This window comes from Hippoglossus stenolepis, chromosome 19, assembly GCF_022539355.2.
Source record: "Hippoglossus stenolepis isolate QCI-W04-F060 chromosome 19, HSTE1.2, whole genome shotgun sequence".
NCBI lineage: Eukaryota > Metazoa > Chordata > Actinopteri > Pleuronectiformes > Pleuronectidae > Hippoglossus > Hippoglossus stenolepis.
Genome location: NC_061501.1, coordinates 11,878,680 through 11,897,896, shown reverse-complemented (window position 1 = coordinate 11,897,896; position 19,217 = coordinate 11,878,680). Strand labels below are relative to the sequence as shown.

The 19,217-nt window shown below is 42.0% G+C and overlaps 2 protein-coding genes and 1 long non-coding RNA gene across 4 annotated transcripts in view; 1 reads left to right on the top strand and 2 right to left on the bottom strand.

Annotated features, from left to right (window-relative positions):
- Positions 1–2,176, bottom strand: part of arfgef1 (ADP-ribosylation factor guanine nucleotide-exchange factor 1 (brefeldin A-inhibited)) — a 49,361-nt gene extending 47,185 nt beyond the window's left edge. The window contains exon 1 of one of the 2 annotated variants that reach the window (XM_035142248.2): positions 1,834–2,176. In XM_035142248.2, the coding sequence (XP_034998139.1) occupies positions 1,834–1,957 (124 nt within the window). In that variant the 5' untranslated portion in view covers positions 1,958–2,176. The remainder of the gene's footprint in view (positions 1–1,833) is intronic. The other variant, XM_035142249.2, reaches the window with a different exon arrangement.
- Positions 1,338–8,022, top strand: LOC118098441. Its single transcript, XR_004694172.1, has 3 exons — positions 1,338–1,919; positions 6,199–6,297; positions 7,816–8,022. It is a non-coding gene; the product is annotated as an uncharacterized LOC118098441 (long non-coding RNA).
- Positions 2,999–18,689, bottom strand: cpa6 (carboxypeptidase A6). The gene is made up of 11 exons (XM_035142251.2): positions 18,351–18,689; positions 15,492–15,567; positions 9,826–9,950; positions 8,461–8,575; positions 7,844–7,945; positions 7,379–7,483; positions 6,202–6,312; positions 5,490–5,580; positions 4,366–4,568; positions 4,179–4,263; positions 2,999–4,096 (listed from the first exon to the last, which is right to left on the bottom strand). The coding sequence occupies exons 1-11, from the start codon at positions 18,464–18,466 to the stop codon at positions 3,882–3,884; spliced, it is 1,344 nt and encodes a 447-aa protein (XP_034998142.2). The 5' UTR covers positions 18,467–18,689; the 3' UTR covers positions 2,999–3,881.
- Between the last annotated feature and the right edge of the window lie 528 nt (positions 18,690–19,217).

Sequence of the window (19,217 nt, the reverse complement as noted above, 5' to 3'; positions counted from 1 at the left end):
AGACTAAGTAACCATGAGTGAATAATTGATTTACAATGCACAAAGGTGTGTCACCCGATGATGATAGCACTTTGAGTCTAAACCTCAAGTCGAAATGTTCCACTTCCCAGGTAAACAAGTCACAAATCACCAGAGCATCAAATTCAGATTTGGGGTGTAATTTCCCTTTAAGTCCTTACCACACAGACCTAAACTCCTTCAATGAAGCCTCACCCATTACACTCCCGAAGTGTGTAGAGGAATGTAAGATCTGTGTAGGAGAGCTGACCTTGCAAAACATCAGAGCAAGACCAGACAAACATCATTTGTGTATTTAGCCTTCAAGGCCACTGCAACGGCCCACAAAACATGACTGTGTTGATAGAGGCAGCGACTGAAGGGACAGGTAGGATGTTTGGCTGCTGCGCAACATGGACTCAGTTTCTCTGGCAGAGTCAGGTTACTCCCCAGCGCAGGACAAAACACTGCTTGTTCCAAGACAGGGAACAGGTGAAAAAGTACAACTAAAGAAATATATATAAATAAAGGTCTTTGAATTCCCCTTCACATCTAATGTTTTTACCTATTTACAATTTTTTTTTTTACGGAAGCTCTGATCTTATCTCTGTAACACTTATATTCTTATATATGTGCTTTAAATTTGTATAATGCTTTGTGATCTTCCAATTTCTTTTAATTTATATGTGTAAAAGCACCTTGTAACTTTATTTTGAAAGGTGTTAATTAAATAGTCTATTATTATTATTATAAAACAATCAGCTGCTGTGATCGTTTATGAATTTCCGTTGTGCGTTAAACGTTTGAACTATTCTGTGTTTATTACCATCAGTCACTCTTTATGACATGTTAATACACCTGCTAACTAATAGTTCCACTAAGTTACTACATGTAGTTGGAATAAAGCCGGATGTTAAATGATGTTGACTTCAAAATAAAAGCATGGTCAATGTGACAATGCCTTGCTGGTCTTTGTTATGAATGACAATAGATGCTATAATAAAAACAAAGTCTGCTTTGTCTTATTTTATATTATTTAACACGTTTTCTGTCTTTAATGTGGTAGTTTAACCGAACCAAAGTATGACATGTGTTGTAGATCGAAGTTCTGACCGGAAGCTGGGTATCATTTCCGCTTGTTTGATGTAGCATGAAGGTGCTAAGGAGTATTGACAGCTGTCACCTTCTTCTCGCCCCTGTCCCGGCTTCACGTGTCGTGTCACAGCACAACAGAGAAGACGAGGGTCCAGTTTATTTAACTATCACAACCGATCAACACGTACAAAAACACAACACAACGCGAATATGTCATCTAACCCTCCCCTTGTTGTAGCCGCCCCACGTCTCTCCCGTACCAGGAAGAGACGCGAACATGTCACCTCTGGAGGGATCGAGCCTCGCAAAGCACACAGTTGGGATGCTAACGTGTCAAACTCAACGGCTGCTCGTGTTGTGCTCGTCCGTTAGCTTGACCCAAAAGGCGGATACAACTTTTTGTCTGCTGCTCGGCCCTGAGCCCCGGTCGCCACCACAGTTTCGCAGCATCGCTAACACCCACCCTCCTCCTCCGGTGCTTAACACGGAGCCGTGTCCACTTTAGCCCCCTCGCGCCACGTCAATTAAACACGTAGACGTTTTCTGCTGAATCCCAAACGCGGGGCGAGCGGAGACGGGAAGCTAGCGGCGGCAGGCTAGCCAGCTAACGGGCTGTGTTGCCCTGCCGGACGCCGCGACGCTGCTTCTGCGGGATGAGAGCCCGGCGGATCACAAGTGAGACGGGTGAATGACGTGTCTCAAATGTGACGCCGAGAGGAGAAAAAAAACAACACAACTCACCCAGTGCCACCTCGCAGGCTTTGCGCAGCTGGGAGTGATGCGCCTTCTTCACCTCCTTGTCGGCCAGGATCTTCTCCAGAGCGCGTGTGAGGAACATGTTTTTCGTCTTTTTGCCCTCGAACATGTCGCACCGGAATTTGGGGCGAGGTGTGTGTGTGTGTGTGTGTGTGTGTGCCTGGTCCCGAGGGAGGGGGGGTGGGGAGAGAGGGTGTGAGCAGGGGGCTGCAGCCGGCCTCGAGCAGAGATGAAGTTTTCCCCCCCTCACGGACGTCCACCGCCGCACGGCCCCGCACAGGCGAACATCAACGCAAACACACGCACGCACAGAAGGTGGGGTAAATCCCTCAGACTTCCATTAGCGACCTGCCTCCTGCGCCATGTTGGATAGAGAGAGGAGGGAGAGGAGGGGGTGGGGGTGGGGGGGGAGGAAGCGACGTCACGTACGTTCGAGCGACGGCCGCAGTGAGGCAGGAGAGAGAGAGAGAGAGAGAGAGGAGAGGAGAGAGAGAGAGAGAGAGAGGAGAGAGAGAGAGAGAGAGAGAGAGGGAATAACAACAAGTCTCACATGTATGAGCTCATGAGCTTATTGAACTCATGTAAAATAACAGATGTGAGAATTACAGATATAAGAATAACAGATATTAGATATTTCTAATCTTGCATGGAGCTATTGTAACAAACACAAAGTATAGTCAATAAAGTATTTTCTGATTCTGATATTTAAAGGTTCAGTGTGTAGAATTTAGTGACATCTAGTGGTGAAGTGGAACTGGTGTTACAATAATGTGTGAATATATTTCCACCAGTTTCATGAAACATGAATTTGAAATAGTCAGATATTGTAAAAGTGATAACCCTAACCCTAATGAGAAAGCTTGATTAAAAATATTTAAGCTGTAACTTGCTAAATAAAACAATCAGCAAGATATCATAATAAAACTAATTACGTGTATTATAAGAGATGCCCTTGAACGTGTGTAGGGAACATTTATAGACCATAAATAAGAGCTACACAATGTGACATATCACTTATTTCTTTAATGGCATGCAAGTTGGAACTTTTTATACAAGGCGGCTGGAAGAACTAGTTTGTTTTTAACTATAATGTCAATAACAGACCAAAATAAATGTATAAAAACAACATAAATGTGACAATATAGGTATGTACTGTTATATAAACAACATTTATTCAAGTCAGATATTATACATTTCTTAAAATCTCACATCAGCTGTAAAAGGTAAACATTTCTGACACTGTCACTGATCTATACCTGAGTAATGACACATTAAGCTACTGAACCAACAGACTTTCCAAATGTTAGTCTGAACCAAATGAAACACGATAAAAAACATATCTAACAAAAAATTCTCGATTTAAACCAAACCCTATGATTCCAAGTGATAGCATATTATGTACATAATCAATGTTGCAGTAATAAAGGCATTAATACATGAACAGCATGAGTTTAAGAATCTAAATTAGCATGATATTTATTTAAAACTACAACCTATGACAACTTTTATTTGATGTGACACATTTTGAAAGACATTAAACATCTACAATGTTTGATTCCAAAAAGTGCTGTTGTATCAAGTGCTTATATGACTGCCATTCACTGTTAAAAAAGCTTATTTTATAGTTAAATCTGTGTTATTCTTCTTTGTAAGTGGAGAGCAACAGTTAAATCATGGGCGACAAAGAGAGGAATACATGCTGGAAAGAATCCTGGTCCACATTCAAGCTCAGAACTCAAAAGGCATCGATCCACCAGGATGCTCTCTGTGCGTAAACAGCCTGGTCGCTTATAGGATTTTTGGTTTTTAGCACAAAGAAAACCTCCACCACCGTCAGTTCATGTCTTTACAGAAAAGAAAAAGAAGGCGAAGAACTTCAAAAACAAGGAAAAACAAATTAAAATCCATGTCGTTGTGGTTCTCAGCAGCTCTTCCCTTGATGATATCTGGGATTAATATGAAATCTCAGAGGAATACGAGGTGCGGAGATAAGTAGCTGTGAGGGTGGGAGGCTACGGGGATCTAGAGCGTGGTCATATATATGGAAATCGGTCCCGGCCTGTCTCGCACTTCTTCAGCAGGCCCGATGCGATGGCCTTCACAGCCCTCATTGTCTCGGTGCATGTCGGATTGATGAGAGATTCGGGCAGGAGGAAGCCGAAGTATCCCGTGTCCCTCAGCTCGAATGCAAACGCATAGCGGATCCCGTTCCTGTAGGCCCAGTCGATAGAGCTGCCTGAGCTAACATCTGTGACGAAGAGAGGAGCGTTGAGCATATTAATACCTCGTGATAAACTCTGTTTCATTTCCTAAACAGGAGCGGGACTCACACAGGGTTGTGGAGGCAGGTCCATATCTGTACTTCACTCCGTAGGCAGAGTACAGGGCTGTCACTGCATTGTGAGCTGCCGACTCCTGCAAAGTGAAAACAAAGGCTCATCACTGATACATATTTGGTCACAGTAGGATTTAATATCACGTTGACTGGGTTTCCTCAATAAGCAGCAGGTGTCTTACCACACAGCTGAAGTTGGGGATAGTGGCGTACTTGTAGGAGTAGGGGTAGAGCAGCATTTGGGCGTAGGCGTGAATGGAGATGTATGCTTTTACGCGCTTTTTGTGCTTGCGCAGGAACTTGGCGACGGCCTTGACCTCGGGTTCCGACTCAGGAAAGGGGCCGCAGTAAGTGTCGTCGCAGGGATGGGAGGAGGCACCTTCGTCTGAGGAGGCAAAAGAGGATCGGAGGCTTCAGTCACAGCATCCAATCACTTCAGGATGATCTGGAGGTTTTAGGGCCTGTGATGTAGTTTAATTATATTCTGGACCGGATCCAGCTGCAGTGACTGTGCAGGCAGCATGGAGACGTAAAGATATTAGGGGGAAACTGAAGCAGATTGAGAGTGAGACTCAGATTGATTCTGGATGCCTTGCTGCATGTCTGAAAAACACCGGTCTCCCCATCCAACATTTGCATTTTTTGTGTTCAGGACAGTGGACATCTGTTAATGCGCCCCTGTTTGATGCAAATGAGTGATGCAAAAAAATAAACGTCAACCTGTAAACGAGACCTTGACTTGTTCTGAAAATATTCCCTGTGTAACTAATGTCAAACCCAAATGAATAAAGATCTTAATTTCTATTCCAGGAATTTCAGAGGTGCAGCATCGGAAATTGGGTAAAATAAAGTCAATTTGATTTTATTTGTAATAAAGCCAATGCCCCAAAATCTATATCAATATCTCAAGGCACTTTATATAGTGATGATTCTTAGAAAATAAAATAAATTTAAAATAAAGTCTTTATCTTAAGATTATTAACTAAGTAAAAGAAAAAAGAATATTCATTATTGATGTCCACTTTATTGGCCTCCATTAGACTTCACAGATGTTTTCATATGAAAACCCACTAGAAATAAGTTGTATGCATAATTAGTGCAAGTAATACAGGATCAGGACTGTAAATTAATAAGAGGTGTGCCCCGCCTCCAACTGGGATTGGTCACAGCTCAAATGATAAGCCTTACAGCTAATGGATGGATGGCTGACACACATTAATAGTCAGAAAATACTAAATAAGCAAGAAACTACAAGCAATGTCTACGTCTGTGTATGTGTGTGTGCGTGTTTTATGACAAAACTCACCACACCACTTCACTTTCCAGTTTCTGTTCGCGTCCACTCCCCGGCAGTGAAACTTGTGATTTTTGGAGCGTGTCTTCCTCCAGAACCGATCCTACGGAGAAAAGAACAAACACCATCACTGTGCACCCACTTACCGTCAGACTCATCAAACAAACGCAGTTATCTGCCGTCTCCTAAGTGAACCATCTGCCACTCATTCAGCTCGAGTGGGCCTGATATTAACGGCAGATATGGAGACAGTCGTTGAGCGGCAGTTTTCACAGACTTTATTTTCACTGACGCAAACATGAATACGCACACAGAGATAAGTGCAGCATGATGAACCATTTTTATCAACTTTCTGCTGTTGAGTTTTTCAATTACAGTATGAATTCTGATCCACTTGAGCACAACATCTGCAGAATGCTGCCTTGTAAATATTCAATATCTGTGGGTGGGAGTGATGAGATGCCAGTTTTTTATTCTGAATAAAATGAAGGGTGTTTCTCCATAAAAAATTCTGACTCATGCCATTTAGAATAATCAATAGCAAAAGCCTATATTGTGTGTGTGTGTGTGCCGACAGAATCAGTGACAGCATTTAAATCACTTCTGAAAACGTATCATTAAAAAGTACATTATTTTATTACTTATAGGCTTTGTCTATTTAGCCATTTTATTAATATGGTTTTAATGCTGTGTTTTCTTCTTCTTATTATTATCATCACAGTACCGTGGTCCAGCTGAAGTCATATCCATCCACATTGAAGACAGGCATGATGTAGAAGTTGAGCTGGTTGAGCAGGCGTCTCATCACAGAGTCGTACTGGTACGAGTTAATAGCCTGTAATCATAACATAAAACAGTACAATTACACAGCATAGTAGTACTGCATTTTATTTTAAGATATATAATGCAATTACATATCAACATGCATGCATTGTTTCTATTTCTTTGCAGACGTATACATGTTTATCTCAGTTGTTTTAATGCACAAATAAAATGGCTTAATGCTCAGACTAGTGTGAAGGTTGCAGATTGAAGCTCTGGTCTAATACAGCTTATACCTGCTCATTAGTCAGACTCAGGCCAAGGTTAACGTGCTTAAAGTGATGAACAAAGATGGCACGCTGACCTCCAGTGGCCAACCCACGTTATTACACCATAGTAAAGCAATATTCAATTATTATGCAAATCTGTTACTGATATCCTGCTGCGACCCCCCCCTTATCTTTCTTCTTCTTTTTTATCTCTCTTTGAAGAGTTCCCTACTGAACTTGCAAGTCCATGTAATGGCCTGAGGTGAATCAGTCGTGTATTTTAATTAGTCTCTATATGATAAGTTCCAAAAAATCCTTCATCCAAGGAGTGCCTGAAAACAGAATGACTGTAGAGCACATGTTGAAACAGCACCTGACACTTGAGCTTTATCATCTGAGAACTCCTTAAAACAGGCCGTTACTCTGTGTTTTAAATTGATATTCTGAACCTTCTGGCATTCGTCGCGTTGCACACTGTTGCAGATCCCACTCATCTGGCGGTAAAGTGGTATAAAACGAGTCATTAAAGGTTCATGCGGTTCCTGACTGGCTCTGGTCCCTTTCTTCAGAGGGCACTCACTAAGACTTAAAGGATGTGATGGAATTTGTGCAATAGTCTGGGTCGTGTTCAGCATGTGAACAATAAACGGTGCTCTGAAGTATTTGCATAAGTGCACATGACAAGTGAGCAGATGTTCACATTTTGTTGAAGACCCCAGAGACCAAACATCACAGGCGGCCTGCCGCAGGGAGACATTCTGGAGGGTATGTGTTGCTGTTAAGACACTGTTTTAAAAAATGGGGCTAACGATGCATAACTTCAAGCAGTGTTTCAATTTTCAAATTTGTAGGCTAGAAAAACAAGACCACCTCTTTGACAAACCACTGGCAGAAGGCCGGTCCGATCCACTCTCTGGCGTGAACGCCGCAGTCGATCCACACGGCTTTCTTCTGGGGACGACTTCTCTTTCCTAGCTGACAACAGACAAGAGCTTTTACTGTAGCATGAGTGTGCATGTGCACAAACCTGTGTGTTTCTCTGTAGTTTATAAATGTGCATCTCTAATAAAGCTGGGTGATATGGCCAAAAATTACATCAAGATAAAAATGTTCGTAATAGTCGAACTATCTGCAGGAAGTTTGAAGTTTTGAAATGGCAGAGAATGAAAAACACTTTGATAAATTATGTGTTGTACCTCCTCACTGTGCTTATACAATGCATAAGCAATGCATCTCGATATATATTCAACTTTTGTTGTATTGAAAATTATTTAGCTATAACTATTGATATATTTTTTTTTCCCCAGCCTTTGTCTCTAAAGCCTTCTGTCCTACCTGAAGCACATAGAGCGGCCTTCCTTCGTACGACTTCCCGATGGAGAACATGTCGACCAGGTCCGGTTGGGTTCTGTTCATGTCAAACATCCACCTCTGGATCTTAAGGGCGTAAAGTAATGTCAAAAATGAAATGTATTTTACAAAACTGTCAATAAAGTTTTCAGGAATAACTTAAATTTCTCAAAAATCAACAGAGTGAAAACGTCTGTACATGAGTGATTTTATGTGTGGGCTTGCGTCTTTCCCCTTCATGTTGTGTCTGCACGGCACGCAGAGATGAATGTGTGTGTGTGTGTTTTACAGGATCAAAGCTCAGAGTGCTAAAGATATGTGTCGGCTCTCAGGATCTGTGTGTGTGGAATTCCTGATGCTTCTGGGGCCTGACAGATCCATGAACTGGCAGCATAATCGGCCTGAGAAAAAATAAACACTCTAAAAAGCTGTGAAGTGTCTGAAGTGGAGTGCGTGCCTGCGTGTGACAGCGAGAGAGACCCGTGGAAATGAGCTAATTGGGAGTTTGAGTGGATATTTATTTGCTTTGTGTGTGCATTAGATGAAAGAGCAGAGCGGGGGGGGGGGCAGGCAGGTGGGCAGATGAAGGGCTTCACATCTACCTCTTCCAGAGAGTGGTAAACCTCGTAGTCATACTGAGACTCTGACCTCCGCCTGCGAGAGGAGCGAGATCCCGTCTGCGTTTCAATTTCCTTCTGCAGATTGGAGATGAACACCCTGTGGATGGGACGGAGGGAATCAGACATTATAGACATTATCGATAACAACTGTAACTTACAACTGCGTGAGTTTTTTTTCCATCAAGATCCATAAATGCATCTCAAAAAAACATTCCTAGTTTCGTCCCCTGATCCGGAGCCGCACCTAAATTGAATGGCTCTGTATAATAATAAGGCAGAGATAGAAACAAAATAACAAAAAAATAATATGTATCAAAACGATGAATAAATAATACACTCCTGTCCACATACTTGTGTCCACCTTTGGTTTGGGACTTCTTCATTGGTTGGGTTACAGTCATTTAGTCGTGTGAAATCTTAACACAGCATGAAATACTGCAGTATATCCGCGTGTTGAGTTGTTGACTCACTACTGACACCACTTCTACAGCTGCTCTCACTCATCCTCTGCTTCCAAACCAGATTCCCACATCAGTGCTCGTTCTGTTTGATGGTACAAATGATACCAGATATGTCACTGCCATCTATCAATAATTAAAATGTATTGAAAATGAGCCCAAACCATAATGATCACTATAACTATCTGTTTAAAGACCCTGTCTGATTGGACCCCGAAGCTTCCAACTTCAAACTAAACCAGATGATGTGATAGTTTTTTACAAAGCAAATATAAACTTCATAAAAAGGTCCTTACACATGTATTTCTATCTATAATTACTTCAATAAGTTTTTAGAAAGGATGGGTTATTATCCTGTGAGTAAAACTTGGACGTTTCAATACCTCACCCTCAGTGTCTCAACTAAGTACCAGAGACTGTATCCCCTGCTGTGTAAACCTTTTTTGGAAAAATCCTAAGTCAATCAACAGAGGGGGGGGAAAAGCCCCAAATCCACCGATCTGCAATTCCTCCCTCAGGACAGAGATGACAATGGGATCTTTTCTGGCTGCGGCTGCTTTGATAAAACTCCATCTTTTCACTGTTAATTCCGATGAAGGATGGGGTGAGGAGATCAAAGGGCTTCCTTTTGGAGCAGCGGGGCTCTGATGTGCTGTGTGTTTGTGTGCATCGCAGCCTTGAGGACGTATGAGGTATTTTGCATGCAAACTATGGCTGACCCTGCATGTGGAAATCATATTTGTGGCGAGGGGAAAGCTGGGTAATTGCAATGCCTAGCAGATGTATCTTTGGGTGTAGAAACTTTGCAAACACGATCACCCATCATGTGAGAGTACACAAAATGTATGTGTATGTGTTTATATCCACTGTAGGGTCTGTCCAGCCTTACCGATAATAAATATGTTCTTGCTTTAAGCGTGCACGTAGGCTCCTCGTGTCGTTACGTTTCACGTGCACGTCCACAGTGGCGTTGTGACAGATCAGAGAGACACTGTTGGGCTGCCACAAGTCCACCTAAAGAGAGAGGACACAGATACTGTGACACAAACAACCGGCAGGATTTGATAATGAAAGATATACAATATACAAATATATATACAATATATCATATACTGTATATTACTTTTAAATGTAAAAAACACATATTCAACAGGATGATACTTCTAGCAAAATGCATTCTCGAGCCACTTACCTTAACTATCATCTAAATGCAAATACATATACATATATAGTGTTAAGTATATTCTGAAAAATCAACATTCAGCATTTAACTGATAGCAAAAACTGAAACTCAACAGTATTTAATAGCATTGAAGAAAAATCTGTATTTCATATGGATTCTTTATGTCCCAATCGTATTGCCAACTTTACTAAAACAAATGGTTAGGATCATACGACTCAAAGAAAGACATCATCATCTCATCTGCTGGGTGTGGAAAACTACATAGAAACATTTTGTGATAAAGGCCAATTTGTTTCGGTGTGACCTGGACAGTTTGAAATTCCTCTGGTCTCTACCCTCAGCTCACGGAGTGAATCAGGGGACTGTTGATGACTCCACAGCGTTAATGGGCCTCTTTCAGCTCGTGTTATCAGGCTGTGATAGTCCTGACCTGTTAGCTTTAGCTCAAACAGACAGCCCACGGCCAAATAAACACAGACACCATGTGGCAACTGAGATAAAATAACACGAAGGAGGAGAAACTAAAAGAAAACGTATTATTGAGCACAAAGGTAAGCATTGATCTACTAATGACACAGACACAGACACAGACACACGCACACACACGTGCACACACGCGCACACACACGCACACACCCGCACACACACAGTAGCCACTGCAATGCGATCGAGAACACTGTGCATTCAATGTGTGGACGTCCTCACCTGGCTTTCATTTGCAGCGTGGGGGCAGAGTCAGTCTGGCACACATGCTTGTTAATGTGTCAATTGGTTTAATGGTTTACAGGATGCATACCGGATTAATTGAACTTTCCTCAGAGCCAAATGGAGCCGAGGAACCCAGCTGGAATGTTTGGTGCCCTCGAGTGTAAACCGCTCTCTATTGCTGCACTTTTATGGTGTTTCCAAATGGTTAAGCACCCCAAATGTTTCAGCAATGTTGCTCTCCAAGTCAAACAAATCCGAAACACATACGCCTAAAAGCCACTTAAAACGTGTCTGATCAGGTAATACGACTCCTCAAAAACAATTCTCTCAATTTGACTTTTTACAGCTGCATTTATTGGGAGCCCTGAAGATGCTTTTCTCTGCAGTCTGCGTTCTAAATCGTCTCTCTCTCTTTACAATGTGACGTTTCTGTGTTTTCAATGTCTGCATATACAGGGCAGCGACTCAATTTGTCTTGTTTTGGTTGGTGTCATACAGGCACGGGCAGAACAAGAAAGAAAAAGTTATAGTTCTATAAAAACAGGCCGGCTCTTTCATTAGGGCAGATGAGGCGAGGCTGTAGCCAAGTGTTTATATGTCAAGGGAAGGAAAGTAAGTTAAAAAACGTAAACTGCTGTGGCTGCCTCCAACAAGATGCTTATGTTTTCACCAAAGTCTATTTGTTTGTCAGCAGGATTACGCAAAAAGCTACGGAACGATTTCCTCGAAACTTGGCGGAAGGACGGGACATGGGCCAGGAAAGAACCCATAAAAGTTTGGCATGGATCTGGACAAAGGGGTGAATTCAGGAACTAATTATTACTTTCTTTAACATTGAAATAGGACATTTTTGGAGTTATCACCAATCAGCAAAATCCGGCAGATTCAGGGGACTGAATGTGCAATTTGGTGTAGATCCAAATAAAAATCCAGATCTTGTTAATGAAATATGGTTTCGTAGGGGAGGTAGGCTTTTTACATGTTTACTCAACCAATCGCGAGTCAGTCTCAGATGTCAATCGTGATGTTTCACCATGTTTTTATAAAATCAAATAACTAATTACAAACAAACTTATCGGAAACATGAACACTTGAACATCATCATCATCAACAGGGTGATAAGAACTACCTCGTGATGTGTATTTTGACTTTTTGGTTTGGTCCATTTACCATCTGCTAACATGGAGGAGAAAAGATTTATGACCTATATGACACCCAAACCACCAGGGGGCAATCAAGACGCATGGCTTCACTTTTGGGGAGCTGGCACGTAGTCCATTTTATTGTTTTGTGGTTCTCCTCAGTGCCATTCTAGTTGAATATGTTCTATATTATAGATAAAACCTTTGAAATAGGAGCAGTTTCTAATTATATACTTATAATGTTATAGAAGTAGAGTAATTTCAGGACCTATAGGAGCAGTTCAACATTTAAAGCTGATTCAGTCTGTTGAAGTAGCTGAAATATTTCAGGACCCATTGCAGACTCAGTCGAGGGCGTGGAAGGTGCAATGATGATATTTTTATGAAAATAACAGGGTTACGAGGTGACGTAGTGACAAGATGACCTGAAGGAATGCAGGTGAGCATGGCAACAGGAAAACACACGCCCAACGAATGCTAGGACACACAACCAGCAAGGAAGTGCAGGAGGTAACAAGACACAAGGTGCAACAGAGGCAGGAAAAACACTGGGACAGGAAGTAACAATTAAACATGGTTTCAAAAAAGCAAGGAAACGAAACAGACTCCAGATCTATATTATTCCACATCACTCAAGAGGAGCAGATAAGATGCTAATGCTACATCTAGCAGCCAGTTAGTGTAGCCTGCCATTACGACTGGACACAGTTCAGCTTTGTTCAACTCTATCAAAATTCCCCTACCATGACAAACTACTCCTTAACAATGCTGTAAAGACCTGTGTAGGACAGTCATGGGTCAATTATAAGTCTCTCTCCGTCAGACCAAAACCAGATGTCTCTCATCCTGTTAAGAGGAGACAGCCTGTAATGATGAAGTCATCCATAGACACAACGTGAAACCTCCCCTCAGACGGTAATAATTGAATAATTCATACGACGCAATGACAGCAGCCATGGTGATTTTACTAAGATAATAGTACATCTGTTTCACAGATGTAATCCTCGCAGCGTTGCACAGACAACACTTAGACAACACTTAGACAGTACGGTCCCAGAGAGGGGAACAGTTTCCAAAACTGTGACACTGCTCACATCCAACAACGTGGGGCCTTTTGGATATTTCTATTTATGTCACCTGAATCATTAAAATAATTATTGTTTTTAAATTTTTCAGGTAAAAACATAAATCCACCATTTAACATAATTAGATTTTGTTGTGATCATCAGATAAAACAATCAATTTGATAGCATCACCTCAGGCTTTAGTATTTAAAATGATCATAAGTTGTTAACTCCAAGTTGTATATAACAGGAAATAGCTTGTGTCCCATTTTAAATACAATATAAACATGTTCTCCAGTAGATGATGTTGAAATGGTGCACAAAAGCAAATATGAACTTTTTGTGGAGCAACACCTTATCTTGACAGTGAATAGCTGTGGTGAAGGTATTTGCTCTACTGGGTGCATTCTGGAAGCGTTGCATTTCTTCACACCCGCAGAGTGCGGACAGGACTGAGTAGTTTTCTGAAGATCAGACTCAGCTCAATAATGGTGCCGTTAACAGACCATGATACCATCTAGTTAGATAAATGGCTTCGGTTTACCCTAAACTGCTGCTACTTCTAGAATCACAAAACCAATAGATTCTTATGCAGCAGAAGTATCTTCATGGGAATGGCCTTCCCACCACCATGTGTTTGGAGTAGCAACAGTAAAAGCTGTCACATGGAGAGGTTGCCTTTAGGTTACTTTAAAAAAGTGTTATTTTGATAACTACGGATCTGAATCTTGATTCTTTTGAATTTGTTGTACAGTAGTTTTCTTTTTTAATTTGACCTCAGGCCTTGGCTAAGGCTAAAAATGTTGGCTCTAGCACTGGAGGCATGGCAGTGTGGCTAAGCTACTGAAAACACATATCCACAGCTGTCCAAACAGTAGCTGCCTCTGCCTCGGTCGGCCTTAGAGCACCATGTCCGCTGCCCTTCCACACCAAAAAACTCAGGCCAGGTCCTGACCAGCAGCCTGGCTCTCGTCTGCTCTCCCTCCACAAATCATAAACGTTTACAGAGACCTCATTTTGCCCTGTTCTGTCGTGTCTCTACTCAGCCCAGCCTGGTTCTGGATCACTTGTCCTGAACATGGACAGATTCTGTTCCAAGCCGAAAGTGACCAGACTGCCCCGGGGTCAAAGCCAGGATTTTACACAAAAGTCTAAAAAATGTTTTAAATATTAAAATACTTCTATTTATTAAATTAGCTCTTCAATTGCACTTTATTTTTATTTATATGAAACAGTTCTTTGAAGCAACTTCCTCTGGAGATCAGTGACTATCACCATTACCTCAGTGTCCTCAGTAGTAGCTACTGGTCTTCACTGTCTGCTGTTTCATTATGATAAAATGAGAAGTTAGTGGAAGTAAAGGGATAGTGTGCAAATATAGCAAATATCAAGCATCCAGTTGTCAATATCACTTTGCTCCCAGTGATTACCTCCTGAAGAATGTGAAGATACATGAAGCTTCGTGCTCAGTTAAGTCTTTAATATGAAATTTAACGAACCACTTCTGTTTTTATGATACAATTAAATACATCCTGCGATTCACTATATGACTGGTAGCCTGATTTATTGATTTATTTGGCCAAAGTAACTCATAAGACTTGGGTTGTTTTAGCTCTGTTAGCTTCTCTCGTCTTCTCTGTGAGTTGTTTTTGTCGTCGTTAATCTACAGTCATTAGTTAGTTCTGGAAAATGATCACCAGTATAGCACTAATATTCATTAATATGACTTAATCTTTCAAAAATCACAATTGCTCTAAACCTGCCTTTCAACTGCAGGTACATGTTAATACAGATTTATTCCTCACAAACCGTCTTTGCTGCAAATTTACAAACTAAAACAACGTGCAAAGAAAGGTCATACATGCTCTTGAGGCAGATGGGTAATTGCTCCCAAATGAGTTTGGGAAGAGAGGCAGCTGCTTTGGTGTCTTCCCGGGTTTCCCCATCATTTTGGTTTCTTTGAAACACATGTTCATATAGTTTGAACGCTGTGAGACATCCAAGCGTTCGAGTCCCATAATGAAAAATGTGTTTTCTATTTCTATTTCAACATTTCTCCCAGGGGTGAAATGAATACAGAGTGTCAACAGTATCTGGGGCTCGCAGACAGGGAATATGTCCTGACTGTGACAGATCGCCACACTTGGTTGGTGATTGTCTCTCGCTGTCCCCAGACCTCTGTCACATCTATCCCCCTTTTTTAAAAGTGCTGTCACACCTCACTCTAACTGTGACTGCTGTCCAAGAGTCGTAAAAAAAAAAGACCACTGGGGAACCTCAGGCTGGTACTAGCAGCATAAATACAGATCTCACAATATTTATATTAAAAAAATAGAAAAGACAAATCATTCAAAATATTGTGTGATAAGATTTCAATACTGGGAAGACAAAACACATATAACACAGCAGAGTACATTTGTGTGTGACGGAAATATAATAAGAAAAGATAAGTGCAAACCTTCATATGTGCCAGCATCTTCTTCAGCACTTGGACCTCCTCATTGTCACCTGGAGTTATCCTGAAGACTTGATCACTGCAAAAACAACAGAGCTCCGCTAAGTGTCACGTTACAGCTGCATTCAAAGTGCCCCACAGGGCTTTCACGCCACTGTAACAGGGCATGGATCCATTTTCCCTAAGTGCACATCATCTCCAAAACATCTGGGCCACAGTGTCACACGCTGTAACCCAACCACCTTTAGCGCCGACTTAAGGTGTCATAACAGCATTTTTTTGGGTGGTGAAATGGGTGGAGTCCTCTAGATGACAGGGTCAAACAATCAGTGTTGAGACATCATTACAGGATTATGTTTCATCGTTTCCAGCTCTGCAGGTAGCACCTGGAACTATTCATTGGTGGATACAGAAGCAGCAGCTGGTTCACATTTTCATATACTGATATGTTCTGTGTAGGCAGTTGAGAGAAACACCTGTTAATTTAGCAAACACAAGGTGTTGAACTTTTTCACAAGGCGGAGAAATAATAATTAAAATCCGTCAGTTAATTTAAGGTGTTTTCCAGAGCCAAAATCTAATGGTAAGTCATTTTTTCCACTACGTGAATCTGTGATGATTTCCCAGATAGAAACGAAGTTTTATTTTTATTCAGAGAGAGTAAATAACTTATATAATATAAAGAATATAACAATAAGGCGAAAGGCAAGACACTGTCCCCTGTGTTAGGGTTTATTCAAACCATACGCGAACCTTGGATGGGTCTTTGATGGTTCATTTTCTCATGTCTGCCAATCTCTAATGTCTAGATTAGATTTAGAAAATAAAGCTCTAGCGTAGTATCTAAACATCTGCAGTCAAATTCAATTTCCTCTTTGCTTCGTTTTGAAGACTTCATTCCATTTTGTAGATCAAAAAATCAAGATAAATGTATTTTAATCAAGAGCAGAATACATTGTTTGGTTTAAGGAGATGCTTGTAAAATCAGCTGTAATTCAATATAAAGAAAATCATTATTATGTAAATCTTGTTGTATTATATAAAGAAAAATTGGAAGCAAATAGAAAAGTTTGAGGAGTGAATTTGCAAACCACATTTTTTCTTTGCCTTACTACAAAAGAAAGGCACTCGCTAGTCTCATGTTAAATTTACATCAAGCAGATTACACTCTGGGCTTAAAATGTAACATGCTGCCAATAATCCATAATCTTAATTATAGTCTTTATTTGTTCGTTTCTGTCCATCTGTCCTGTCTGTGTCCGCTTTACTGTCTCTCTCTTTCTTTTCATCTTCCTGTCTCACATTTTGCCTCTTTTTAAGACCTTCGTTTTTTTTTTACAATGTGTCACACAGGAAGCGGGGCCCCCATCAACAAAGGTGGCAGCAGGCCACTCTGAGGTTTTGGCGGAACAAAAGGACCAGGGCACCCGACGTGAGCGGCCGCTCCATTTCAGTGACCACAACACACTGCCGTTTCCATGGCAATGGCGATGATTGAAGATGGGGCAGGACGGCATGGTTTTTCGGAGGTAAAAATATTGTCAGCATAGGAAGGGAATGGTGGCAAATTTGGAACTTCAAAAACAAAAGATATATTCTCTTTGTCTCCACTGTTGTAAAGAAACAGGACTTTTGTTTTTGTTTTTACCAGCAGCACGACAGAGTGCCGTATACACAGCCCCCCTGAGAAAATAATGGCATCCCAAAGCTCTTCTGTCTTTTAGTCAAGGATAATAGAGTGTTTAGTTGCATCGCTGTCCTAACAGAGGCCTTTTCCCGTTGCATCCACCAGCAGCAGGACTTTGTAGACTAAGTCTGTCTTTCAGTTGTCAGAGCGTTGATTGAATGCTCTCTCTCTGGGATGGAAACAATTTCTTTTTAACACAGTCAGGCCTTTAAATCAAGAGGTTAACTCTCGTTGTTGACACACGATCATCCCCTCTCCACTCTAAGTCTCCAAATCTTAGTTTTCGATAACATCAAGATGCTTCTTTGTAGAATTATATGACGTTATTTGACAGACTGAAGACTGAAGGCTCTTTGTAGGACAACATCCTCCACATCCTTGGTTTCTGGGTGAAACGGGTCTCTACCACAGCTCTGCATGTTGGGACTCTTTGTGTCACACCAGAGATGGTGTGTGTGTGTGAGCTGCACGAATTTTGGAGTACATCCAATATATATGTTGTTTGAGACAGATGAGGAGGGGGTTTCCAGCCTCCCTCTGCCGCTGCTAAATAACATCAAAAAGCTCTTTTGAGGTCCAGGCCATTAATACTTTTACATGCACCAGTTACGCCTTTGTTATGGTTGTGTCCAGCCCCAGATGATCCCATTAAAGATCAGACCAGTTGCAAATTAAACATCTATGGTCAAATCCTGACTGTACGGTCTTGATGGGGAAGTGTGTGTCCAATATTCAGCATCATAAAACATTTAAGAAAATCAAAAATTACTGCTCTAAAACCTTTCAAACCGTTTTTTGAAATAAACACACTGAGCTCTACGCATCCCCTCTGACATCTGTGGGTATCATGAACAATCTGAATGGCTCTTTGCTGCAAAACAGAACAGATCCAATCTCATCCAAGTGCCACCAGAGAGCAAGAGCAGTCTGGAGTATGGGGTAAAGTAAAAACACTATATTATGTCTCACCCAGATGCAGATGATTGTGAGCATACAGACTTTCTTTGTTCACCCCCCTCTGCTCTAAGATAAAAAAACGGTGTCTTGATGTGTGGAGATCTCTGCAGACAACTTGTGAGAGGAGCCCTGCGCACTGTCTCGTCTCTCTGTCCCCCTCCTCTACGTCCAGGCTCCCACGAGCCCCAGAAATGAATGGGGGGGGTCTCTTTACTCACCCTGCGTAGCGGTTGTTGTAGAGATAAGCACCGACGGGACATAGCACGTTGCTGCAGATTATCACACAAGCCAGTAAAACCGAGGCGCGAAATGCGCTTCTGGGGTCCAGGGCCATCCTTGGCCAAAAGCGCGGAACGCACCGATTTTTTTGGGGGGCAACTTTACAGGACGCAAAGAAAAATCTAAATGTCTCGATCCTGGCGCACCAGCAAGCCAGGTTTGGGCCAATGGGACCTGTCTCGTTGCGGTGTTGTTCCCCGTCTGACACAGGAGGTGCGGGAGTCGCTCAGCTGGCACCAGGGGAGCGTTCAGCAGCTCTTCTGAAGCCGCACGGGGAATCACAGGGTGGCAGCGGCAGCGCGTTTTAAAAAATGAGGAGGACCTGAGTCACGTGGTCCTGGTGTCGGCAAAGTTGGTAACTGGATCCGTGTCCGACGCGCAGGAGGAGATCGTCTGTGTGGTGTCTCGTGAGCTCGCACTTGATGGATGCGATCTTTTAAAAAGGACAAACCCGAGTGTGTCAACGTTGGAAGATGATGCGTAAAGGTCTGTGTGTAACGCGTATGCCATCTTTCCCACCTCAGAACAACAGACCCATTCTTCCTGTGATCGGGCCCTTTTGAAGGAGGAGACACTCAGCTCTCTCTCCTTTGTGATAAAACATCTGAGGGCTCGTATATCACTGTCAGATAGGACGAGCTGTCCACTGAGACGGACACTTTCAGCCCGGAAGAGGCTGTCATCTACACCAGAGGTTCTCAATATTCTCCTCAGCCAAGGATCCCCTAATATTCTGGGGACCCCCTCATGCAGGGACGTGCACAGAGGGGTCATTGCCCTGTCCTGAAAAAAGGCAACACCCCCAA